Source organism: Boleophthalmus pectinirostris, unplaced genomic scaffold (genome assembly GCF_026225935.1).
Source record: "Boleophthalmus pectinirostris isolate CB_2022bp ecotype Guang Dong unplaced genomic scaffold, ASM2622593v1 HiC_scaffold_18, whole genome shotgun sequence".
Classification (NCBI taxonomy): domain Eukaryota; kingdom Metazoa; phylum Chordata; class Actinopteri; order Gobiiformes; family Gobiidae; genus Boleophthalmus; species Boleophthalmus pectinirostris.
This window is the reverse complement of record NW_026571133.1, coordinates 15,984,072-16,009,782: the sequence shown is the minus strand read 5'-3', so window position 1 is coordinate 16,009,782 and position 25,711 is coordinate 15,984,072. Positions and strand designations below refer to the sequence as shown.

Here is a 25,711-nt window from a genome sequence, read left to right as displayed (position 1 = left end):
AAAAATGATTCCTTGTGTTTGTGGCTCATGCATAGAGCAGAGGTCTGGTGGCACACAGCAGGCTCTGGACAGTGTCCACAAATAGATTGTGTGAGGCTCTGGTTCGAGCGATGCCCTCTGCACTCATGTGGTCCTGTAGCATGTGGATGAAGGTGGAATGGAACTCAGTCCCAGCGCAGTGGTCTGGACTGAAGTCTTCACTGCTCTCGGAGATGCCCAGCCTTTGACTTCTCTGCGCCCCCAACAGGTACAAGCACAAGCGGTCTTTAGGCACCGGGCCAGGGGCAAGGTGCTCACAGACCTCAAAAGGGAAACAAGACAAGAGCACAAAAATCCAAATAAGTTTGGTTTCCTTTATTTTCCTTTGTAAATTCCTATTTCAGTTTGTGACCATTCAAACAGGTTCTATTGTCTCTTACTGTTTTATTTCCTCATTAAAGTGTCACATGTCTTAACTATAACACAAAACAGGAATAAAGTGGAGAAACTTAAAACAATATTGTTTCATGATGAGGAAGAAGATACCTGCATGACGAGGTGCTCTGGGCCACACTTTGCGTTCCACCTGCTCCAGGTAAAGGCACAGGCCGAGGAGAAGAGGGCCATCTGCTCATAGGCCGAATGCTCTGTCAGTGGATCCTACAACAGTATAACACCAGAGGGAAAATTACTTTAGAACACATCATATACTAATTACTACTCACCCAACTATAATAAATAGAACTAGAGTTAATCAATATGGGGTGACTGTGACTCAGGGACAAGGGTGTAGACCAGTGTCTGGGGAATGACTGAATACTGGACTAATGTTAAGAGCTTTAAAATATGTACAACACACATCTGGGCCATTCTTGGAACACCTTTTCTAAAACCTAGAGCTGCCTGGAAAGGCTTCTTTATAGACGCTTCTAATTCACTATTATACACTGACCTTGCCATATGTTGTCACATATTTCTCTGTAAACTCATTTACAAAGATGTTAATCCCACTGTCCTGCATGGCTCTTTGCAGGGCTGTGCTGTTCATCCACTTCCCTGTGAGATGAGACGGACATTTCTGCTCCAGTGTCTGCACCATGCACTTATGACCCTGTGAAGAAAAAACATGCATTAACTATAGTTGCCCCAATAGTCCTGCCAGCCTGACACAGTGATTTTTCTTATAGGTTAAATTTATGTTCAGATATATTGTACACTATTCTAAACATATTCAGGTGGTGGTTTTTGGATCTTAGAATGTGATGACGACGTTGTGATTCCAGATGGGGGGCAGAAGCCAGTATTTCTTATCAATTGCATTGTCCTTTACCATAAAATATCCAAAAGGTAAATCAACAAATGCTAAACCCTTATCATGTGTGTTAGTGACTAGACCACACTATATAACAATAGAAATCTACATTTTAAAAATATTATGTTTAGCTGACCATCATCTGTATTAAATAATTTTCATCAATAGAATGTGGTGATGCCATTTGAAACCCAGCAATATCTGATGCTCTGAAGCTAAAGTACATGAACATTCACACAGACAGTGGTTCCCTCTTTTCTGCTTCACTCGAGGAAAAACTAAATCTAAAACACAACACTACCCACGCCAGTCCATCTTTCCCACAATCAGGGAATAATTTCGCTCTATAAAATTCTTTATAAAAGAAAAATAGATATTTATATAACTGTACACTGTATCTATGTATTCACTGTATCTACACCTGAACAGTGATGCTGACATTAATGAGGTCTCCTTTAATTGTGTAAACTGCAGAATCTTGTCCCAGGGGCTTCAGTTCCCAGCTCTTGAAGGGGAAGTTGGCGTACGTGTCTTGTATGAGAACAAATGGCTGGAAAGAGTCCATTTTGAAGGCGATCTTAGATTTATCTTCACTGCACGCCACTTCAGTGATGCCATCCATTCTCCACTGCTTTCCTTGAGTACACAATATAAGTATTCAAAATTGGTAAATATAACTTCTGAAAAATATAGAAAAAATTATGTGGCTTTACCTGTAGCATCCCATCGAGCCACTTGGGGATTTTCCAAGAACATTACATGGCCAGGTATGGTAACAGAAACACCAACAAGAGGGCTGCCCAGACCTTCAATGTCATCCAATTTGCTGTTGAGTGATCCATTCATCTGGAGCCCCTTTTGTGGATAGGGGAACGCTTCTAAACCTGTGTCCAATATCTAGGGAAAGGACATAAACTTATTGCACTCCTATTTATGTGAAATTAGGACCACTGCCATAAATTGTTAGTCACTAAAATTTAAAACTTAATATTACATCTTTTGAATGGAAAAATGTCACTTAAATGTTCCATATGACAGGCAGCCGAAACCCATGAATTACTAATATTTTGTTTAATTTTCAACTTTAAACATACTCTGAATTGTTGCTCTTTTTCTGTATTTTTTCCTCTGTTCTATTACTAAAAAGCTTCTTGGAAACTGACTTGTCTAATGGTCCAGCCATTGGCATGACGTGCCTGAGGGGGCAAGTGAAACACATCATAGTAGAAGACTCCGCCCAAAGGAGAATACTGCATCAGGTCCACGACTTGAACTTTAAAACACACTTCGGTTGTATTGAGGTGTGAAAGAGACGAGGACAAGTCCCTCTCCACAGAACCTATATATACAATAAAATATATAGAGATGAATGGAGCAATGTGGCGGCACTAATACTGCATAAAACACAGGCAAATTTGAGAAATGGTTAATAAATTATAAACAAAAATAATATTGGTTCAGAATAGCTGTCTCAATTTTGTATTTTTTCTGCTCATGTTTCAAGGATTTGGGTTGGATTTCAACCCTGCTTTGGACCAGATTTAAAGATTAGTTGTCTGTGTTACTTTTTTTTTTTTTTGTATAGACATGCACTGATTTACAATAAAATTTCTTCACAAAATGTGTAAATGTTGAGTCAGAAGAGTGGAGTCATTTTAGTTTTGGAACTGTTACACAGCAGCATTTAATTATTTAGTGATTTTTAAAATAAAGTTAATCTATATAAGCGTTCAATGCTCTGGCTCGTGGTCTCACCATTTAAAGCTTCAATCTGTGTTTGTATCTGGCTCTGTCTGCTCTCTGCTGAATGGATACTGGTTCTTGTGGAGTGGAGACTAGTTCGACTGGCATTCTGCAAGATATTAAACACAAAAATACTATACCACAATCATGTTTCAAACCAGATGGTTTAGAAGATCAGTATTGTACCTGTCCACCAGTAGATTTAGAGTCAGTTTGATCCTCCTCTTCCACAGGTATATGTTGTACAGAGTAGTGCTCCTTCACCTCCTCCCTTGTTACATTAATCTCCTCTTGGACAATTTCCCCTCCTGTAAGAGACCTAAGGATAGAAAGAAGAAAAAGTATTGCTTATCTACAGTGAGATATTTACATGGCTTGACATATAATATATATATCAATATATATCAAATGGTTCTACTACTTGTGCCAAAATATTGCTCATATATTTATCCTGGATTTTGATTGTAAATCACAACCCAGGATCAATTCTGATTATGTATTTATTACTTTGTAAGTTAAATACCTGGAGCTTGGTGTGTGCATTCTTGTGTGAGTCATGCGGGCCAGTAGGGAGAGGTGGTCGTATTGTGTATGCAGAATCCTAACTGCAATGTTACTGACCGCAAGTTGTTTGGGAATCTCAAAACCAAGACCGACCTCTTCAAAGTTCAGGCCACCAAATCTGGATTAAACACACATTGTAAATGAAATAAATAATGTCATAATAACTTTTTTTTTTTTTAATGAAGAACTGAGTTCAATTTATATAACCTTGGATTCCTTTTTAGGTTGGCCCAAAGACAGAGAGTTATGTGCTCATCTTTGACTACAGTCTGCATGTTGCCGGTCTGAGTATCAATGTTTGCACTGGCTTCCTGGAAAACATAAAAGACCAACTATATCAGTTTATACTTCATAAAGCTGTTATAAATGAGACGTAACTGAGTAGTGTGACAGTACCTTAAGAATGTCTTCAGTAACAAGATTATGTTTTAGGTGAACAAGCTCTTGTAAATTAGTAATGGCTTCGTGATATTTCTGGATGTCCAGTATATTTGAGGTTTCTTTTAGTAGATCAGATAGTTTCTCTATCAACTGTTGTGGACAAATATTTGCATGTAACACAGTATAACATATGGCATGACAGTTCTAATAATGATGAACAATTTAAACTAGGGTGACCACCTGTCCCTCTTTTGGTTATTCTGCTCAACCATTTAGGCCTCTGTCCTTGGTCACACTTATTTAATAGTCTCTCTGTCTATGTCTCTCCTTTTTATTGATGCCACTTAAGTTGTATATTTGCAAATAGCCAGAACACCAAACATCATATGATGCTATTGCCTATTGCAGTTACAGTATTATCTATGAACTTAAAGTCCATTCCTCCATGTCCCACCACATTCAACATGCCCCTCTTTTTCTAAAACTGACATGGAGGTAAATGGAGAATGATAGCTGGTCTATTGGTGGTTTAGATAAATATGATGTAATTATGGCTATGGAAAACTGTCCAAATAGTAACAGAAAATGTCCTGATTGGTTAATAGCGGTATGACTGAAGCCTGTTCCAAAGTAAGAAGTGATATGCAGTACCTGTATTGCCCCAGTACACTGCTCCAGCACTTTTGTCACATTGACTTCAGGCTCCTCTCTCCATAGACTCATATATGTATTGATCTCCTGTTGCACAGAGGGGTCCGGTGTACCATCACAATGTATGTAGCTCTCCCACTAAAACATATAGTGCACCAGTTATAGTAACCAAAAAGCTTCTGATGAAATTCTGACCTCAGTGTTTACCTTGGCTTTTTCTGCCTCCTCAGCTTTCCACTTAACCACTGCATTGTGGTTGTCTTCCAGAAGTTGCCGCAGTTCGTCCAGCTCATTTTCTCTTCTCCCTAAATCCTTTTAGAAAATGTTTTAACTTTTTTGTATGAACTAAATAGTACAAAGTAGAAATTGATATATGTAGTACCTTAAACTCAAGTTCTTGCAATACTTTCTCCTTTTTCTTTCTTTCCAGTCTTTCCTTTTCATCTCTTTCTGCTTGTAATCTGGCTTCCTCTGCAAAGCATAAAACAGTGTGTTACCATTGCAACATTTACTTATTGCAGGCCTTAACAATCACTTTTATTATCCCATTGCTAATGTACATCAGTATTTGAATTATTGGTGTCTGTCAGTTTGTTTACCTTCTTCTTGTAACCTCTTTTCCTCTTCCTCTTTCTGTAACCTTGCCTTCTCAGCTTTGGTAAATTTAATCTTGCCCTTTTTAGATGCCTGGAAACCAATACGCTGTATTTAGTCTTTTGTAAATGCCATCTACTTTATGAAAAATGCATAAATGCATGAATACATTAATAAACTTTCTATGTCATACCTTTTCCGTATTGGGAGGCTATTTGTATTTGTAGGGAAAGGCAGATGGAAAGTTACAGGATGGCATGCAAACATGCAAGAATAGTAAGAATAAGACAAAGCATTTAGGCCTACATTATGAAATCATATGAATGTGTGTAGCAAAAGAAACAAATAAAACAACTGTGTTGTTTGTCAGTTGAGTTAAGGTTAATAGGTTAACGACAAAAAAACAAAAAAAACTTAAGTACAGCAAAAAACGACAAATAATAGGCCTATAATTGATGCTATGTTATGGCTTAATAAATCGCATACCTCATAAATCTTTTCCGCTAAGTAATTATTAATGGAGTATATTTTATTGCTTTTATACCTTAATACCAGTTTATAGGCAAACAAAACTCACCATTTTCTCGGTCTTCAGCGTCCTGTAACCATAACAACAACTGCGCATGCGTATTAATTGTGTAGGAGTTTGTTTACATTTGCGACAGTAAATCGACATACGGTTGTGTTCCTGTCCTCAGGAGAACCGAAGCAAGGACAACAGATATGTTTAATGTATCACTTTTTTAAATGCGCAGGATAACTTAAAAACGCAAGACTTTAATGCCTGACTTAAATGGTGTGAACTAATCGGTAAGTTAGTCTAGTTAGCGTCTAACGTTAACGCTAACGCTATTATTTTATATTAGCATCGTTCAGTGGCCGAGAGCTTCAGTTATATACATTTTTATTAAAAATCATGTGTTTCTTCGTTCCCTTTATGCAGAAGTCCAATACCCCCTCTTATAATATGGCAAATCCTTTAAGAAGAGAGGTTATTAGACTATATAAAAATGTAAGTAAATCAGTGATGTGTTCGATCATTCTGAATGTATTCTTACTTTGCATTATTGTGCCCATAGCTTCTTTATCTTGGTCGAGAGTATCCACAGGGATCAACTTATTTTCGAGAGCGCCTGAAGACAGCTTTTATGAAAAATAAAGACGTGACGGACCCAGAGAAGATCAAGAAACTTGTGGCAAAGGGGGACTTTGTTATCAAAGAACTGGAGGCGATGTATTTTCTCAGGAAATACAGGACACTGAAGAAAAGATACTACGAACCAGAAAAATAAGAAGATAAAAAGTCAACTAGTTGCCAGTACGACTAGTATTTTTGCATGCTGATTGTATTGTGTAGCAAACTGCATCTAGTAAAAACTTTTTTGGTCTTATTTATTGTTTTTCCCCGCCTTGTGGTTTTACGTAGATATATCCACTCAGTTATGTGATTATTTCAATTTGTTCATTTTCTTTTCCTATTTCATACAGTGTTGTTAGCATATTAATATTTTTGAATGAAATTATGTTATCTTCATGTAAACAGAGGGGGAAAAAATCTCGTGATTAAAAGTGATTTTCGTAAAACAGTTACACACCCGGACTAAAATTACGTGCGCACGCTTTTCGAAACAGGAAATCGTCCTTATTGTGTATTTGCTGCATGATGAGATGGAGGCTGTTGGGCATTATGTTGTTGGCTCATCTGAGAGCAAACTTTCAAAAGTTGATATATTGAGGGGGCTAATCACTGAGAAAATGACTATAGCCGTGCGGGAAGTGTTAGCTGTGGTGGAGACAACAGTAGCTGGATACGAGAATGAAGTTTTGCTGTTGAATCAGGAGTTGAGTCTTAAGAAGAGGCAACTGGACACGATCCTGCAACCTCGAGTATATCTGAACAGGAGAGGTATGAGGAAACATTAGTTGTTTTTAGTGGTATTGGGTGCAGGCGTTTTACATACATATTGTATCTTTGTTTTACTAGATTTTAATGATGAAACCCCAGTCGTGTTTAGTGTATCTTCAGGCGAAGTTGAACTGAGACACGTGCAGAAGATCATGAACAATGGGGCATCAAGAGAACGGTTTGAAATCCCTAAATTTATATGAATGTTTGTATGGTGTTTTTCGTTTTTTAAAGTTGCTGTTAACGTAACGTTGTGTGTTTTTGCAGCACCGGGGGATATAGTATTATCGGCGAGCCCCCAACATTGTCTCGTGAAGAAAATGTGTTGAACCATGAAGAAAGCGATTGTGTTGTTGCAAATCCAGCCAGTGACTCTTTTGTGCCTTGTCCGGCCAGAGGGGAAACGCATCTCACCGATGAAACGGTAAATGATGCCCAAAAAACGAAGGTCAAAAGGAGAAGGCGGGTGCCGAAGCGATACAGATCAAACGATGACGAGACAGACTCTGACCGTCAGGAGAAAGAAGAAAAAGCATGGAAACCCACGCAGCGATCTTCACCTGGAAAGAAAAATCATTTGATTAAATTACGTCATAAAATATGGAACATCCCTACCAGTGACAAAAAAGAAGAAACAGAAATAATATCCAGCCAACGCAAACTGCAGCAATCTTTGACAAAAAAGCATTTGATTAAACTTAGAATTGGTTTGATGGAGTGCTCTGACACAGATCTATCAAACAATGGTAAGACATTTAGAAATGAAATGTTTCTGAGATTATACATATCTAGTAATAACAGCTGCCATTTGTGTCAGCTTTTGTCCTTAAAGGTCCAACTCAGACAATTTTGTGTCAAGAAAACCTAAGCGAGCCTGACTTCTTAATTCATCTGAGATCCACCTTTCCCGAGCTTGGAGAAGACCCTTTTGAGGCTGTCTTGCTTGAAAGAAACAAAACATTACTTTCTAATCCTGTGAAAAGGATGACACAGACTGAACTTTACAGAGCCTTCAGAAATACACAGAAACACCTTGCCTTTTACATACAGCCAAAGGTAGGGTAATTAAGTTCTTCAATTAAACAAAAGTGCTATGGCTGATAATGATTTACTTTATGAAGGAGCTTAAAGACACTTGTGACACACCGACATCATCCCATGATCACGAGCCCAGTAGAAGGTAAGTTGCACCAAAAAATGCATATTGTGACTTTACTACTGTCAAAAGGGCTAATTTCTCTCATTTCCAACAGAATTTGACACTTTTATGCAAAATTGCTTGTTTTAAAACAAAGTTGCAAAGTGCAATATGGAGTTGCTATGAGAATAAAGTCATCTAAATTTTAGGAGACTGAAGTCTTAGTGAGACAAAGACATTTTATCAGAGTGGCCATGTTGAAGATTTAAGGATTGATTTCATAAAAGCAATTGCACCCTACTATGGATGTCAAACTTTATAATTCTAACCTTTTAACAAACAGCCCACATGTGTGTGCAGCCCAGTTACTGCACTTTAGTTCCACATCACAGACCTCTGAATCATATAGGCTGCATTTTCTCAAACCATTTCCTAGCAGCACATGGGGTCATGCCACGGGGAAATAATTCAACAGTTTGTACTTTTTAATAGGCCACCAAGATAAAGTTTGACAATCGTTGCTGGCTTCTGTACTTAAGATTTTAACTCATCCAAGCGTTATTCTTTTGCATCCTGGCTGTGGTTGCGAAAGTGAATTGCTCTTCTGCATTTGGTTTGTGTGGGAACATTTATGTCAAACCCAAAACCTTGGTAAAATTGCGTCTTCTTTTTGACTATGACTTTATTCTCATAATAATGTTATTCTTGTAGTACAAGGATTTTTTGCTCATAGTAGGCTGCTACGGTACATTATTTTTCATACAATTATGCCTTTAAGGTCAATATTATCATTATGACTTCATTCTCATATCCTCTACATATTTATATATTGCTTTTAATGGGAATGTTATCTGATAGTTAGATAGTGATAGTTAAAACAGAAATGGTTAGAAAAAAAATCTCTTCATGCAATTGCATGCAATTCCTTGTGACACCTATTGGTGTTCAACATAAAGAAAGTATATTTTGTAAGATGACGATGACGATTTGAGAGTACAAGACAGTACTGTGACTGTAGCATCAACCTTTTCCCACAGGGATTTTGAAGAACAACAACTGTCAGAAACGGTGTGTCCCTTTAAATCGGAAGATGAACAAGATGGCCTGTCCTCCATTGTATCTGCAGCTCAGAGTGCAGAGGGTGAAGATGAGGATGACTGGAATCCAGAACAAAACAATGAAGAGAACAGCGCTTCTCCAAAACCTAAAAAGATCAGAAAGAAAAGAGTTCCACAGATTAGCCCTGGTTCATGTAAAGTGTGTGGCCTTGCATTCCAATCCATCAAAAAAATCACCAAACATGCTCTTTGTCACCTGGATAATCCCAAAAGCATCTGTGGAGTATGTGGACAAGAGCTGGAGTCATCAGAGGAGCTCAAGATTCACCTGGAAACTCACCAGAGACTACATCATTGTGACACGTGTGGAAGATATTTTCTGACCTTTATTGCTTTTCAGAAACATAAAGTTACTTGTGAGTTAAGTGAAACTGGCTCTGCTAATGACAGGATGTGGAAAAAAATTAATTTTCATCAAAAAGAAAAGCCTAGTTACAAATGTGAATACTGCCCTCAGACTTTTACATTTAAAACACAGCTTTATGCTCACAAAAAGAAGATACATGGGGAGACATATTCTTGTGATGTATGTGGCAAATATCTTTCAGATTATTCATGTCTCTCACGACACAAACTGATTCACTTTGGTGAGAAGAAACACAGCTGTAAACATTGTGGGAGGCACTTTTATAGTATATCCCGTCTAAAAAGCCATGAAATAATTCATTTTGATCGGGAAAGAAATTTCTTGTGTGACATTTGTAGCAAAACATTTTATACAAAGAGCTTGCTAACCACGCACCAGAAAATACATGATGAATCACATGTCATTGAATGTCCTGTTTGTGGCAAGTTATTAAAAGGAGAGTTAGAAGAACACATGAGGATTCATACTGGAGAAAAACCGTACACTTGTAAATTATGTGGCGTGAAGTTTAGATTACGTAATCATCTCAGAAACCACATGAACTCCCATCTTGGCATCAAGCCTTTCACCTGTACAGTGTGTGGATGTAAAACATCACGTAAATCACACTTGGAGATGCACATGAGGACTCACACTGGGCAGAAACCATACAAATGCACATTGTGTGACAAGGCCTATACACAAGCACACTGTTTAAAAACCCACATGAAGAGCCACCAGACTGAAGAACAGACTGCTGTCAATGCTTTGGCTTGAAAGGAAGAAGTAAAAGCAATAAGCAAGCAAATAGAATTTTCCCCTGGGGAGGAATAAAAAATTTTTGTTACAGACTTGCAGCTGACTGAGGAAATGGAAGAGAAAACTAAAATAAAACATCAGCAATAGAGATAATACAATCAACTAAAATGCTGATTAAATAAAATATAAATGTTAATTGTAACTTAAATCTGTAATGACTGTATTTTTATGTTCAATTTGGCAGCAGTGAGATGACACATTTCAACAGTTTGTGACCTTTTGAAAGGCCAGTACTACAGTTTGTGTAGCTTCTATGTGTAAGCTTTTAACTCATCCATTCTTTGGCATTTTGACTGGTTAATTGCTCTTCTGAGTTCACTTTGAATGTAAACATTTATGTCGGTCAAATTTACTTAGTTCATATAGAGGAGCACTGTATTCACAAATAAAATTAAAATTACAAGACAATTATAGTCTTTTTGTTGATCTTACAAAGCCAAAATCATCAGAAAATAATTGTAATATTCTTTTTACCTATCCTACACTAGTCTCATGAAATGAGAGAAAAAACAAAATATGCTTTTTCAAATTGAATATAAAAGCAGCCTGCACAAGTGATATAAATTTAAGATACGATTAACATTTATTTGTCCCACAGTGGTGAAATTGCAGTAATTTTCAGTCAGTTTTTTATCAAGGGAAAAAAAAGTTGAAACAAGAACAGTTCATATCAGTTTTATGTTTTAAAAATTACCTTTTTCATTTTACTGTGTTACATATTTATTTGCTGTGTATTTTTAGGCATATATAAAACATAATTACGTGATAATTATGTATCTAATAATTTTAAGATGGCATTTACAGCTTGGGGGGTTCTGCAGAGTTATCTTTGCTGTTTTTACTGCAGTTTTCTGGACTGTGATGTTTTTCTTGGGATCTGCTGTTGCCATTCCTCCTGATGACAACAGGCACCACTGATGCCTTCACCTTCTGGCCTCCTCCAGCTCTTCTTTGAGCCCTTGATATTTCCCTTGTTTCTCATGTTCCTTTTTCTTGATGTTTCCATTAGAATGTGTACCACAACAGCTTTCCTCTGCTGTTTGTCCACTGCCACAATGTCCAGTTGGTTCATCATCACCATTCTGTCAGTCTGTATCTGGACTCCCACAGGATCTTGGATCAGTCATTCTCCACTACTATTGGAGGTGTTTTTGCACCTTGACCTTGGAGTATCCAGTGCTTACTCTGTACAGATGTTTCTGTACACTATGCCAGCCACTTTGTTATGTCACTCCATGTATGCTTTCTCTGCAAGCATCTTGCCTTCTGCAGTTATGTGCTGGACTGTCTGAAGGACCTATTTGCACTGCCTACACCGTGGGTCTTGTCTGGTGTGGTAGATTTGGGCCTCTATTGCCGATGTGTTCAAGGCCTCCTGTGCAGCCAGGATGACTGACTCTGTGCAGTCCTTCAGACCAGCCCTATCAAGCCATTGGCAGGATTTCTTGATATCAATCACTTCAGTTGTGTTATGATGCCAAGGCTGCCAGTCTGCGTCATCAGCTCCTCAGGCCACCACCAATCCTCACACACACCAAAGTCATACTAGACATTGTGGGTGAAGTGTCTTGCCTAAGGACACAACAGCCGTTTCTAAGACCTGCGCCACTGCCTCTTGGATGGAAAGTACTAACCAGGCTCGGCTTTGCATAGCTTCTGAGAGTACTAGAGCGGGCTGTGACATATGTATAGGTTGAGAAAAAAAAAAATGTGTCTGTGGTGACCAAATGTGCTTTAGTATGTTAATCTTTTATAGTATGGTTATGGTGATTTTTGATGGGCTATTGATAACGGGTTCGCAATATTAAATAAGTTACGTTAAAATAATATAAATTACGTGAAATAAGTAGCACTAGACGAGTATGTGATCCATTAAAAACACAAAAAGTGCCCCCCTATATTGTTTCCACACGGACTAAAATTACGTGTGCACTGCACGCTTCTGAAACGCACGTTTTTGGCGCACATCGTGCAGTGTTGTTTTCGTTCACGTGATTTAGTAGATCGTGTTTTTGTTGTTGAGATGGAGGCTGTAGGGCTTTATGTTGTTGGCTCATCTGAGAGCGAACTTTCAAAAGTCGAAATACTGAGGGCGCTAATCACTGAGAAAATGACTATAGCCGTGCGGGAAGTGTTAGCTGTGGTGGAGACAACAGTAGCTGGATACGAGAATGAAGTTTTGCTGTTGAATCAGGAGTTGAGTCTTAAGAAGAGGCAACTGGACGCGATCCTGCAACCTCGAGTATATCTGAACAGGAGAGGTATGAGGTAAATACATATATTGTTAATGATAGATGGTACAGGTAGTTTAACTTTACATACATTTTAAACTTTGTTTTTCTAGATTTTAATAGTTGCACCCCAGCCGTATCTTCAGGCAGCGTTGAAGTGAGACATGTGCAAAAAATTATCACAAAAGATGAGGACAATGGGGCGTCAAGAAAAGGGTTGGCAATTCTCTCATTCATATAGCCTTTTCCGTGTAAAATTTTGCTGTTGAACATATTTGTATGTTTATGCAGCACAAAGGGGCATAGTATTATCAGTGAGCCCGCAACACGCTCAACATTGTTGGACCAAGAAGAAAGCGATTGTGCTGTTGCAAATCCAGCCAGTGACTCTTTTGTGCCTTGTCCGGCCAGAGGGGAAACGCATCTCACCGATGAAACGGTAAATGATGCCCAAAAAACGAAGGTCAAAAGGAGAAGGCGGGTGCCGAAGCGATACAGATCAAACGATGACGAGACAGACTCTGACCGTCAGGAGAAAGAAGAAAAAGCATGGAAACCCACGCAGCGATCTTCACCTGGAAAGAAAAATCATTTGGTTAAAGTGGGTTATAAAATGTTGAACATCCCCACCAGTGAGAAAAAAGAAGAAACAGAAATAATATCCAGCCAATGCAAACGGCAGCAATCTTTGACAAAAAAGCATTTGATTAAACTTAGAATTGGTTTGATGGAGTGCTCTGACACAGATCTATCAAACAATGGTAAGATATTTAAATTAAATGTTTCTGATTATTATCTAGTAATAACAACTGTCATTTGTGTCAACTTTTGTCCTTAAAGGTCCAACTCAGACAATTTTGTGTCAACAAAACTTAAGCGAGCCTGACTTCTTCAGTCATCTGAGATCCACCTTTCCCGAGCTTGGAGAAGACCCTTTTGAGGCTGTCTTGCTTGACAGAAACAAAACATTACTTTCTAATCCTGTGAAAAGGATGACACAGGCTGAACTTTACAGAGCCTTCAGAAATGCACAGAAACACCTTACCTTTTACATACAGCCAAAGGTAAGATAATTCAGTTCTTCAATTAAACAGAATTGTTGTGGCTGATAATTATTTACTTTTTGAAGGAGATTAACGACACTTGTGACACACCGACATCATCCCATGATCACAAACCCAATATAAGGTTAGTATGACACTTGTGACGGGGTTGTTTTATGTAACTGTTACACTATCAAATAAAATATTATCCTTTTTGCAAAAACTTGCATTGCAATTTTTTAAAAAAGTCTGGTTAAATAACTCATAAATAAGTATATTTTGTAAGGTTAGGTTTGTTGGGTAATAATGGTATTTTGAGAGTCCAAGATGTATGACTGAAGTGCCTCCCTTTTCCCACAGGGATCTTGAAGAACAACAACAGTCAGCAACAGGGGGTCCAAGTAAATCGAAAGATGAGCAAGATGGCCTGTGCTCCATTGTATCTGCAGCTCAGAGTGAAGAGGGTGAAGATGAGGATGACTGGAATCCAGAACAAAACGATGAAGAGATCAACACTTCTCCAAAGCCTAAAAAGACCAGAAAGAAAAGAGTTACACAGATTAGTCCCAATTCATGTAAAGTGTGTGGCCTTGCATTCCAATCCATCAAAATCCTAACCAAACATGCTCTTTGTCACCTGGATAATCCCAAAAGCATCTGTGGAGTATGTGGACAAGAGCTGGAGTCATCAGAGGAGCTCAAGAGTCACCTGGAAACTCACCAGAGACTACATCATTGTGACACGTGTGGAAGATATTTTCTGACCTTTATTACTTTTCAGAAACATAAAGTTACCTGTGAGTTAAGTGAAACCGGCTCTGCTAATGACAAGATGTGGAAAAAAATTAATTTTCATCAAAAAGAAAAGCCTAGTTACAAATGTGAATACTGCCCTCAGACTTTTACATTTAAAACACAGCTTTATGCTCATAAAAAGAAGATACATGGGGAGACATATTCTTGTGATGTATGTGGCAAATATCTGTCAGATCATTCAAGTCTCTCACGACACAAACTGATTCACTTTGGTGAGAAGAAACACGGCTGTAAACATTGTGGGAAACATTTTTATAATAGATCTTGTCTAAAAAAACATGAAAGAATTCATTTTGACAGAGAAAGAAAATTTCTGTGTGACATTTGCAGCAAAACATTTTATACAAAGACGACTTTGTTGATGCACCAGAAAGTACATGATGAATTACGCATCATTAAATGTCCTGTTTGTGGCAAATTATTAAAAGGAGCATTAAAAGCACACTTGATGATACACTCTGGGGAAAGGCCTCACACATGTGACGTATGTGGTGTGAAGTTTAAATTAGCTAGTCATCTTAAATACCACATGAACTTACATCTTGGCATCAAGCCTTTCACCTGTACAGTGTGCGGATACAAAGCATCGCGTAAATCACACTTGGACATGCACTTGAGCACTCACACTGGGCAGAAACCATTCAAGTGCACACTGTGTGACAAGGCCTACACACAACCACACTGCTTAAAAACCCACATGAAGAGCCACCAGACTGAAGAACAGGCTGCTGTTGATGCCCTTGAAACCATGCAGTGACTGGATTCTTAAGTTCCCCATTAACACTAATGTATGTTTTCCATATGTCTATAGTACAGGCAAGAGCAAAAGGCCTCAGAACTCACCTGCTAAATAAATGTACTATGTGAGGACAGAAGATTCTTTAATGAACATTTAACAACAGTACTGTTTTGTAGCCTGTGCTATTTTGCAATAAAATTGTGCATATGTTAATTACAGAAAAAATGCAGATACTGTACAATTTATTATATGGTATAGAAATATCAGACTACAAAATACAATATGAATCATGTCTCTAGCACTGTAGGTGTACTCATGATGAAGGGAAATATTCATACATTTATTCTGGTGAGTTCAGTTCAACATCAACAAATGCAAGATTTGTTTTTCCTTGTACTTTGCTGACCCTGGTGCTTGCTATGTTCAGTTGTACATTCTTGCCTAGAACCTTAAAAGTTTACAAGAGAAAGTCATTGTTTTATTTTTGTAACTAGTATTATGAAATATGTACTATTACTAATACTTACTCTGTGTTTGATGTATTTGTACACATAAAATAAAGTTGTGTCTTCCTTCATTATAGTAAGCTTTGATTCCACTTTTTGTTTTTTTCCTCCTGTAACAACCATGCAATGAAATTACATTTAATTAAATTTATTTAATAGGCTGTTATCTTTGCTGGATATACAGCAAGGTTTGAATGCTTTCTTTACCTGAAAGTAAGCTCACTAAAAGCCCCACACAGATGACAGTTATGGTTCCAATGGGACTGAAGTACATGTATGAAAAGGAGTACCACTTGTCCACCAAAGGAGACCTGGAAAACCGGAGAGACGGAGAGACATACACAGAACAGGGCTTAAGACGGTGGAGTAAAATATGATGCTTAGGGTAAAAGTGAATAGAATGGAGGCATAGAGAGAAAGAGACAGAGACAAAGCGTGTGTTTGGATAATAAACATCTACACACCTGCTTCCTATATCTTGCTCAAGTGTAGTAACTGAAATAGCCTCAGTTGGGGCCATGGTGAATGTCCAGTTTTGAATCTCTGCAGTGAAGTTACAGCCTGCAGTGGTTAGAGGCAGTGGGCGCACCAGTTCAGAAGGAGGTGGGTAAATGTGGGAGCCAATGGAAACCCAGAGAGACAAGGCAAAACCTAAAACCAGGCCTGATAGTGCACCCTGGAAATGGGTTAGAATAAAACAGTTTATATCTGTTCACAAAGTATAGGTACATCTGAAGTGAATTAAAACATACTTTTGAGTTGGCAATGGGGCAGAGAATACCCAACACGAAAAGGCCTAGCAGTGGACCTCCAATGACCCCAAATACACTGATGGCAGCCTGTTAAATGTAAATAGCAAAATTTGTACTTTCAATTGGTTTCAGAGTGAGGAATGGTAAAAGTACTCAAAATGTTGCATATAAACAGGAAGCTGAAACCCATGAATTAATTGGCTGTTGCAGTATAAGCATAATGTCTAATCATAAGACAAATTTAACTGCCTTTACCTCCTGTTGAGACCAGACAACCCTGGGAGCCTGGTTTCTGTGTTAAACTGCTTCAGTGATGTAAATGGTTGGATGGCACAGAACTTCCTACAACTCAACAGCTCCTAATCTCAATCATTTTAATTAATTTCCCCAATCCACCAACCATATCAGCAGTAGTCTCAGCAGTAGGGGTCTCTCACCCCTGCTGCCAGAAACCTCAGCGTCATTTTTGACTCTCACCTCAACTTCTACCTTTATGTCAAAAAAGTCACCCAATCCTGTTTTCTCCACCACTGCACAATTAGCAAAAGCAAACTATCCTCTCCCACCCTGGTCTAGATAAAGTCATCCATACGCTCATTTTCTCCTGTCTAGACTATTGCAACTCCCTCCTCTCTGGCCTTCGCTCTAAATCCATCTCCCGCCTCCAACTGGTTGAGCATGCAGCAGCTCGGCTCCTCACTGGATTTAACAGATATCAACAAATTACCCCTGTTTTAGCTTCCCTTCACTGGCTGCCTGTGTGTTTTAGAATCAATTTTAAGATTTTACTGATCACTTTAAAGATCGTTTAGGCACCAAGTTACATTTCAGAACTTTTAACCCCGTACGAGCCTCCCACAGCCTTAGAGCCTCAGGCAGGTCCCCGTTAGCTGTTCCGAAGTCTAGGTTCCGGACGAAGAGTGATCGAGCCTTTTCAGTTTGGGTGCCTTGGCTTTGGAATGACCTGCCTCCGAAAATAAGGCTCACACCATCAGTATTATCTTCTAAATCACTCCTTAAAACCCATTTTTAACAGTGTTCCTTCCTTTAACTGGTTTTAGCTTGATTTTTTCTCTTATTTATTTTTATTCTATTTCTTTTTTTTTTATTATTATAATTAATTGGATTGTTTGCATCATTGTCTGTTTTTGTATGCTATTTTTATGCTTTTTTATTTTTCATTGCTGCTTGTACAGTACTTTGTAAACCTTGTTTTTAAAAGTGCTTTATAAATAAAGATTTATTACTATAATTATTGTTATTATTGTTATTACTAACTGTATATCTCTACCTGTAAAATTCCTCCCATAAGAGAAGCCAGTGCTGCCATTCCAATGCACAAGACTCCATACAATAAGCCTGTAAAAGACAGTGGTTACAAACACTGTTGGGCAAGTTACTTTAAAACTGTAATGCATTATTTATTACTTATTACTGTCATTTCAAAGTAATTCGTTACATTACAATATTACTGCATTTAAATTGTAAGGCATTACATTACTATTGCATTACTTTAAGTTACTCTCACCAAAATAACTGCGAAAAAGCTGAACTTTTGAGCCGTATATGGACTGAACCAGGACTAAACAAGGTCTAAACCAGGACTAAACCAGAGCTGAACCAGGACTAAACCAGGACTATAACAGGACTAACCTCAGACTGATTCCAGGACTGAAGAGGAGGACTAAACCAGAACTGAACTAGGACTAAAACAGGACTCACTGTCAGGACGGGCTCGAAGGTGACCGCAGGAGAAAGGACCGGCTTTGCTCCGCACCTCATGGAGGTAAGAGCTGCTGTCGCCCAATCGCGCTTTATGGACCCTGCTGCGGGGGCTCGCGGTCCTAATTTCAGCAACTATTTTTACGGGTACAAGACCCGGTGCAAAACTCTGCTACAGCGCGTAACTTCTACCTTCCTTCAACGTGTCCAGAAGTCCAACTTTTTGTGCGATGGTTTGCATCGTCCTCTGTCTTTTGGGTGCGAGCGCAGGAGACTTTGTCGGTGCAGAACGTTTCGTCGACGTTGTGGATTTTGTCGGAGAGAAAACTTGCAGACATACAGCACTTCAGAAGCACACTGATACAGATTGAACATTTATTTAAATTTGGCAGCTGAACACATTCTGTACTGTACTGTACAGGAGACAGGAGTCCCTTCAGCCGATCAGGACGCAGCAGGAGGAACGCAATACGTGTTCATACACTAAAAACAAAAGGCATGCAAAATTGCACAAAAAAAAATTCAAAAAATCAGCGAAACAGCGAGACCGCGAAAAGTGAATCGCTTTAGAGCGAGGGACGACTGTAAACCAGGTCTAAACCAGAAGTGACCCAGGTCTAAACCAGGTCTAAACCAGAAGTGACTCAGGTCTAAACCAGGTCTAAACCAGAAGTGACCCAGGTCTAAACCAGGTCTAAACCAGAAGTGACCCAGGTCTAAACCAGGTCTAAACCAGAAGTGACCCAGGTCTAAACCAGGTCTAAACAGCGTAGAGTTCTGGGTCGGTCCTTTCACCCGCGGTTACCTGAAGGTCTATCCGGCCGCGTCTCCGGCGTTTCACCGCTGCTGATTTCACGGTGATTTTAGCGAATTTCTATGAAGAAAAACCCACCACTTCAATCCAGGTTAAAAAAGCATTGTAACGCGCGTTACTCACATTTGTACCGAGTAAAATATTACAATTTTTCCCCCTGTAATGCCTTACATTACTGCGTTACAGCAAAAATCAACGCATTACTGTAATACATTACTTTTATAATACATTACTCCCAACACTGGTTACAAATAAAATGACTCTTTAAGGTTTTAGATAATAGTTTTCTCACTGAGTCCTTTGGAAATCCAGGACAGCCATTTCTCTGACAGTTTTGTATTTGGCTTGATTAAATCTTCTACTGTCACTGCAGCCAGAGCGTTAATACTGGAGGACACTGTGCTGCAAATAAAGAAAATACAATAATTAAAATTAGAATAAACTAAACTGTCTAGAAAGCAAATGTATTAGTTTAAATGCATGGCTTTTAAGCAAAGCATTTAAAATTAACATTTGATGTTAATTTTACCTCAATGACCCACTGTATGCTGCTGCTACAAACAACCCAGGAAGTCCAGGGTATCCTCCTAAAATGTCCATTACTAAATATGGCATCAGCTGTGAAACACAATGCAAATAAAGTGTCATTCATAACAATATAGACTAAGAAAACTTTTTAGAAAAGCAAAATAAAAAGTATTATTATTGCAATCACTGTTACAGTTGATAAAACAGTACAGATTTTATGCTTTTCATTTTTATTTATTTCAGAATAATAGGCTAGACCTGATCTGGGGCAGAGATGAGTCCAGAGGTCCAGGGGTCACAGCTCTTATAGACAGAATACAGACACAGTCCAGCAAATACTGAGCTCAACATTATCACCCACAAGCCCAGCAGGTTTACATACAAAGATCTGGAAGAAAAGAGCGTATTTACTAACCAGGTACATGGTGGAAGAAGTACTCAATTTTGTAACTTAAGTAAAAGTACAGATACTGGAGCTAAAAGATACTCAAGTAAAAGTATCAAATGAAAAAATTTACTCAAGAAAAGTATTAAAGTACCCATCTAAAAATGTACTTGTAAAAATGTATGTACAGATTTTGAGACCTAATAAAGCTTCAAATGTGATATTAATAAATGCTTTATGCTGCTTTACTACTTTTACTTTACTTTTACTTTGCTATGTTATGTCCATCACTGACTAGGTATCACTTCTAAACTACTTTTAACCATGTAATTAATAAAACAGACTTCAACAATACAATATTAACTCACAGTCTGGCCTGAGTGAGGCTTTTGCAGGAAATGTATCTTTGAACTTGGGACTGGTTGATCCCATAAATACTGGACCATACGAATGTTGCACCGATGGTAACGGTCCAGAAAGTGTGTCGTCTCAAAGGATTCAGGTCAAACCTAAAATAACACAAATAACAAAACAGTGATGTAACATTATCATATTTTAAATTGCTGTGCAAGAGTCCACGTACTCCCACATGTCAAGTCTCCCTCCTTCTTGTGAATCTTTGATGATGGGAAATATGCCTCCTTTTAAAGCCACAGAACGAACAATGACAGCGAGAAAACCTGCCAACATGACAGCGACCTGTGGACAATACATTAAGATTAAATCAGATTTTTAATATGAAGGATTCAAGTAAAGAATGTCAAAGTTATCTTGATTGGTTTGTCACTATAGTTTTTTCAGTAGCTGTTCATGTTTACTATACTTACCACAGCTATACTTACCAAAGCTACTCACCAGTTTATTTTTGGAAAGGGCTTTACCAGCATTTTAAAAATAATGTCACAATTGAATGAAACTGGACATTACATTTTGCTGAGACAATTATCATTGTTAAGTTATTTCTGTACACATACATTACTTAAAATCGCTTACAAACCTAATCTGTTTTCTAAATTACAAGTATGCGGGTCTTTCAGTAACTGATTAATTACCAGTTACTGATTAACTATACGATTTAAGATTTTATAATTAAGGCAAATGACCTAGAATAGACCCAGCACCTCTCCACAACTGTGTAATGACTGTATTAGCTAACAAAGATGACCACAAAAAAAAACACAGACCTGAGTAACAACATGTGGTTTACCTGAAAGACATCAGTCCACACCACTGCCTTCAGACCACCCTGGAACAATAATAAAAGCCAAACACAGGTACGATTGCAAACAAGGAAGGTAAAGACTGTAAACATATGCGTCATGTTTAATTTGTCCTTCACATACCAATGTACAGTAGAAGGTGCAAACTAGTCCCGTGGACACAACAGCACCCCATAGATCCATTCCTGTTACTACACAGATGACAATAATATATGTACTTATTAGTCAAACCATTAGTCAGGGTCTTAGTCAGTAACCTGTAACCGACAGGCTCTTGTGAGCTTTAAGCCATGTTGGAGTGTTACCTCCTCAAAAACATGTCTGGAGTTATGTTATGTTTTATTCATACATGAGTAATCCTCTATTATTAGTCTGTCTATAGAGCTGCCATTCCAATGCACCATATCGGCTTGTCAGGCCTCATCAGTACTTGTATGGGAGACAACTGGGAAAATCAGGTGCCACAGTAAGGCGCCAGTCACAAAAACTGTTGTGCCCTTAGACAAGGCACTTCACCCACATTGCATAGTATGAAAGTGGTGTATGTGTGAGTGTTGGTGGTGGTCGGAGGGACCGATGGCACTGATTGGCAGCCCTGCTTCTGTCAGTTTGCAGGGCAGCTGTGGCTACAATAGTAGCTTACCATCACCGGGTATGGAGTGAATGAATAATGATTTGTAAAGTGTCTTTGTGACATATGTTTGTGAAAAGCGCTATATAAAAACTTACTAACTTACTTACATTTCCAAAGCTCAAAATATTTTTTTTCTGCCTTGTGATGTCTCAGAGTAACAGCTACCTTTTACATTTAATTTAGTAGAGAAGGCAATTCCAGTTCAGAAATTATCCAAATGATTCTAGTGAAGGTGTATAGAGTTTAAAAACAAAGTGGAGCAAAGTGGAGAGTGTTTTCTGTTTGAGAGAAGAACGCAGCCTAAACATGTAGGATTTGTGTGTTAAAACAAAACACAACTCCTGGTATGTTTGTGATGTGGAAACGTTCATAACATAGTTAAGAAAGTAGCATAATATGGGCCCTTTAAAATGAGCCAAATGCATTTCAATAGGATGACCACAGCTTACCTTGAGTTAAAGCTAGGGCAGGGGTATAAATAACTATCCCAGTATAAAGCACCTGCAAAAATAGAAAATGGGAAATACACACCTTATTCACTGTCTCTGGTATCTCTTGTGGTTTTGGTTCTTTGGTTTTTGGTTTGATATTGTGGAAAAGTGACTCACAGTCTGCACAATGAATAACACTGTACCCAAAAGACGAGTGGCTCTGTTGAAACGCAGCTCTAAATACTTCACATTAGCCGGAAAACAAGGCAGAGAGAGAGAGAGAGAGAGAGAGAGAGAGAGAGAGAGAGAGAGAGAGAGAGAGAGAGAGAGAGAGAGAGAGAGAGAGAGAGAGAGAGAGAGAGGGGGGTTACCATGGCACCAAAGAATGAAAATGTACTCTGGAAATATTTTTGTTATTAAATATGTACAAGTACCCATATATTAAAAAAATAAATATATATTAAACTACCAAACAACAAACTATCACCAATTTATTTTTTTCTTTACTATGGCCGACCAGGACAAGGGATTACACAGATATGACTATTACTATTGCCTTTTTTTTTTTTTTTTCTTTTTTTTTTTTCACAGTTAGAAAAAACTTAGACAAACTATTGATCCACAATAGAAATTACTTAATTGATAAACTCACCTCATTTGTGCTTGTAATGCCCAGTCTATAGAAAACTGGGAGGAAGATCTCAGATGTCACTGTCATTGCCAACACATAAGAAATACAGGAAAAGCCAATAATGGATCCATAACGGTACACCTATAACAAAGAAGGAAACAACAACTGGCATTAATGGCAGGAAATTTACATAAGAAGATACTGGTAAATCAGTTGTTGAAAATACAGTCTTCATTATTTTCATGGAAATGGTTTGTTAGAACCTGCAAGTTTTTATACAGTCAAACATCAGTGCTTTTACTTTGCATTTAAATATGAAAGTGCAACCTAATTATACCTAATAAAATTACATTGTAAATCTTTGTAACATACCCTGTGATTTGCACTCACCTCAGCTGGGGTAGACAGTACAGTAATGGCGGACATGAAGCTGGCTGTCAGGGACATGGCCACAGGAAGAGCGCTGAGTGTCCGGCCTCCCATCAGAAAGTCCCCAGAACTCTGCCGGTGCCGGTCTGTCCAGGCATAGTACACCCCCACAGCTGCAGACATCAACAGCATCAGAGCAAAAACCACATAGTCCCCAAACACGAAGGAACTGGAGACTGGAGGGGTCCCAGACATGATTGTGAAAAAAATAAAATGCAATAGTACAAGTAAAAGATAGAGTTTTGGGATGATAACGCCAACAGGAGATGGCCAGGTGCCTATTTGCAAATTACAAGCTATGATAAAAAGGTACAATAAATGCCTTAGTAGTATGCATACTGAACGGGCAGAGGTTGTAAATATCTGAATTATTCTTTGAGCTAAATCCTACACTGGAAAAAGCAACAAGTGGTTGTAGTAGTCCTATATTGAAAATGGTAGTCCGACTCCCTTACGTCTAACTAAACTACTGAAAGATTTGAGAGTGTAAAAAAGCAGAGAGATGCTGGACTGGAGTCCTGCAGGTGAATGTGAGTCAAGTGGCTGAATAAAGGGCCATTCACCTGACCATGCACAGGGCTGAACCAATCACAACACGGTCTAACTGCTATGTCAGTACCATTGTGTATCACTGAGAAGTTTTCAAAGTAGATAAGTATTTTAGCTCAGTCTTTTAAAAAAAATGTATCCTTCGAGGTCTGAAGTTCAGAATGTTCTGAAAAAGAATGTAAATAGGAGGTAATTAAAATTACTGAACTACATCAGTTGTACAACTTGAAATTCTCAAAGGCCTGAAGTATGCCATTCTGTGTCATTCCAGTTTTCAGTAATCAATGATTGATTTTTTAATAATTAACAATTCTATCTATTCTACACAGCAAGTGTTAATTCAGCTCATATGTTGATGGAGTGCACAATAGAATTAGTTAAAACTACACTTTCCAAAGTGTAGAAGGCTCAACACTGGTAAAGTGATGTAACCACACACCTCATAGTTGAATTTGACACTGACTAAGATTAGATTTTTTTACACTAGTGTTACGGCCCCAGGCCTTAGGTTTAATTTGCTGTGTGATTTTTGCGAAGTTCTCCTAATTCCTGCTGCAGGAGTCCTGGTCTGTGATTGGTGGGGCAAGTCGACGCCCACCTCACCTGCAGCCACCTCCCCCTATTTAAGGAGATTACCAGCACCTTTTCGGGGCTGCTGGCCTTGGTGGCTAGTATGCCGTATTGTTTTTTTTTTGTGTGTGTGTAGTTTAGTTTAGTTTAGTTTAGTGCCTTTTTTGATTTGGTCACTCGATTCTGTTTGTGGGTTTATGTGGTTTAATTTGGGGAACTTGTGTTTTAGTTTAGTGTGTGTCCCTAAGTTTTACCACTTGTTTTTGTGTAAGCCTGCGTGACCCCTTTTCTGGCACAAAACTCTGTTTATTCTGTTGTTCTGTTTCTTAGTTTAGGTTGTTTTCTGTATATTTTTAGTGTTTTGTTAATTTACCTTTACATTCCTGTTAATTAAACATTACTTAATTTATTCCATTTTACATCTTGGTTTTATTTTTGTTACTTCCCTCACCCCAAACGAGCTGGGTCGTAACACTAGTGTATAGTAAAAAACTAATAACTCTATATTGCTATGTTTTAACACTTTATGAAATAGAAATAGTGTAGAGTGTTCTTGTTTCACTATTCAATAGTAACTCTTTCTTCACTAAATACAGTGTAAATGCTGTGGTCATTCTAGTCCATAATCCCTTTTACAAATGTAAAATAATGAAAGCCACCACAAAATTCCATTTCATCTTAACTTACATTAAAATAATGCACATCAACACAATTTAAACAAGTCATATGACACAGTACTATTTTTGCAAAATCCAACTGACAGCAGGAATTATCTGTGCCCTCAACAGTTGGTCACAATGATTGTCATTTATTTTTGATGATTTTTCAATGCAAGTACTTGATGGATGAATCAAGATCTTGTTTTGAATGGGATTCAGGCATGCTCATCTCCAAAAATGCAAGGAGCATATCTGACAGTTTGAAACAAAATCTCCATTATATTAACAATAACAATGTTCACAAAAGAGGCAGTCCTGCTAATTATGAAACAATATTACAGAAAATTTTTACCTCAAGAGTCAGTCTTTCACTCTTGGGGTTTCTTTTGACACATACAATGTCCATGTTGTAGACAGTTCTTTGAATACAGGTGTAAAGTTTGTGAGAGTCTGACGATCAAGTGCCTTGAAGTGTTCACCAAATTCAGCCAGGTCAACGAT

The 25,711-nt window shown here is 38.2% G+C and overlaps 5 protein-coding genes across 6 annotated transcripts; 3 read left to right on the top strand and 2 right to left on the bottom strand.

Annotated features, from left to right (window-relative positions):
* Positions 1–25: 25 nt before the first annotated feature.
* dnai7 (dynein axonemal intermediate chain 7) lies at positions 26–6,418 on the bottom strand. 2 transcript variants are annotated; one of them, XM_055153236.1, is made up of 15 exons: positions 6,283–6,418; positions 5,013–5,101; positions 4,838–4,942; positions 4,631–4,768; positions 3,995–4,129; positions 3,806–3,909; positions 3,558–3,716; positions 3,221–3,353; positions 3,047–3,143; positions 2,455–2,630; positions 2,005–2,188; positions 1,713–1,927; positions 932–1,090; positions 526–639; positions 26–301 (listed from the first exon to the last, which is right to left on the bottom strand). In XM_055153236.1, the coding sequence occupies exons 1-15, from the start codon at positions 6,299–6,301 to the stop codon at positions 26–28; spliced, it is 2,103 nt and encodes a 700-aa protein (XP_055009211.1). In that variant the 5' UTR covers positions 6,302–6,418. The 2 variants fall into 2 exon arrangements, with proteins under 2 accessions (XP_055009211.1, XP_055009212.1); XM_055153237.1 differs by having other exon boundaries at positions 1,731–1,927.
* On the top strand, positions 5,874–6,615 carry lyrm5a (LYR motif containing 5a). The gene is made up of 3 exons (XM_020926440.2): positions 5,874–6,034; positions 6,168–6,236; positions 6,304–6,615. The coding sequence occupies exons 2-3, from the start codon at positions 6,192–6,194 to the stop codon at positions 6,514–6,516; spliced, it is 258 nt and encodes an 85-aa protein (XP_020782099.1). The 5' UTR covers positions 5,874–6,034; positions 6,168–6,191; the 3' UTR covers positions 6,517–6,615.
* Positions 6,616–6,757: 142 nt separating this feature from the next.
* On the top strand, positions 6,758–11,039 carry LOC110161442 (zinc finger protein 845-like). The gene is made up of 6 exons (XM_020926181.2): positions 6,758–7,130; positions 7,209–7,308; positions 7,398–7,876; positions 7,948–8,186; positions 8,252–8,310; positions 9,306–11,039. The coding sequence occupies exons 1-6, from the start codon at positions 6,893–6,895 to the stop codon at positions 10,507–10,509; spliced, it is 2,319 nt and encodes a 772-aa protein (XP_020781840.2). The 5' UTR covers positions 6,758–6,892; the 3' UTR covers positions 10,510–11,039.
* A 1,374-nt stretch (positions 11,040–12,413) lies between these two features.
* Positions 12,414–15,966, top strand: LOC110161440 (zinc finger protein 62 homolog). The gene is made up of 6 exons (XM_020926180.2): positions 12,414–12,812; positions 12,896–12,998; positions 13,074–13,543; positions 13,623–13,846; positions 13,912–13,970; positions 14,186–15,966. The coding sequence occupies exons 1-6, from the start codon at positions 12,575–12,577 to the stop codon at positions 15,396–15,398; spliced, it is 2,307 nt and encodes a 768-aa protein (XP_020781839.2). The 5' UTR covers positions 12,414–12,574; the 3' UTR covers positions 15,399–15,966.
* Positions 15,706–23,627, bottom strand: slc5a8 (solute carrier family 5 member 8). The gene is made up of 17 exons (XM_055153238.1): positions 23,394–23,627; positions 23,025–23,144; positions 22,550–22,615; positions 22,391–22,442; positions 21,431–21,498; positions 21,295–21,333; positions 20,671–20,786; positions 20,456–20,596; positions 19,961–20,090; positions 19,704–19,792; positions 19,467–19,576; positions 17,930–17,997; positions 16,639–16,725; positions 16,351–16,562; positions 16,094–16,197; positions 15,908–15,996; positions 15,706–15,828 (listed from the first exon to the last, which is right to left on the bottom strand). Exons 1-17 carry the CDS (start codon positions 23,625–23,627, stop codon positions 15,721–15,723), a joined length of 1,833 nt encoding a protein of 610 aa, XP_055009213.1. The 3' UTR covers positions 15,706–15,720.
* Between the last annotated feature and the right edge of the window lie 2,084 nt (positions 23,628–25,711).

Coding starts and splice junctions, on each gene's coding strand:
- lyrm5a (XM_020926440.2), top strand. CDS start 6,192: ATGGCAAATCCTTTAAGAAGAGAGGTTATTAGACTATATAAAAAT. Junction 6,237..6,303: donor TTATTAGACTATATAAAAAT/GTAAGTAAATCA, acceptor TTGTGCCCATAG/CTTCTTTATCTTGGTCGAGA.
- dnai7 (XM_055153236.1), bottom strand. Junction 2,631..3,046: donor ACAGATTGAAGCTTTAAATG/GTGAGACCACGA, acceptor TTGTATATATAG/GTTCTGTGGAGAGGGACTTG. Junction 302..525: donor CAGAGCACCTCGTCATGCAG/GTATCTTCTTCC, acceptor TTCCCTTTTGAG/GTCTGTGAGCACCTTGCCCC.
- LOC110161442 (XM_020926181.2), top strand. CDS start 6,893: ATGGAGGCTGTTGGGCATTATGTTGTTGGCTCATCTGAGAGCAAACTT. Junction 7,131..7,208: donor AGTATATCTGAACAGGAGAG/GTATGAGGAAAC, acceptor TTGTTTTACTAG/ATTTTAATGATGAAACCCCA. Junction 8,311..9,305: donor GATCACGAGCCCAGTAGAAG/GTAAGTTGCACC, acceptor CTTTTCCCACAG/GGATTTTGAAGAACAACAAC.
- LOC110161440 (XM_020926180.2), top strand. CDS start 12,575: ATGGAGGCTGTAGGGCTTTATGTTGTTGGCTCATCTGAGAGCGAACTT. Junction 13,847..13,911: donor CCTTTTACATACAGCCAAAG/GTAAGATAATTC, acceptor TACTTTTTGAAG/GAGATTAACGACACTTGTGA. Junction 13,971..14,185: donor GATCACAAACCCAATATAAG/GTTAGTATGACA, acceptor CTTTTCCCACAG/GGATCTTGAAGAACAACAAC.
- slc5a8 (XM_055153238.1), bottom strand. CDS start 23,627: ATGTCTGGGACCCCTCCAGTCTCCAGTTCCTTCGTGTTTGGGGACTAT. Junction 21,334..21,430: donor GCACCTTCTACTGTACATTG/GTATGTGAAGGA, acceptor TTATTGTTCCAG/GGTGGTCTGAAGGCAGTGGT. Junction 19,793..19,960: donor TCATCTCTGCCCCAGATCAG/GTCTAGCCTATT, acceptor TGTGTTTCACAG/CTGATGCCATATTTAGTAAT.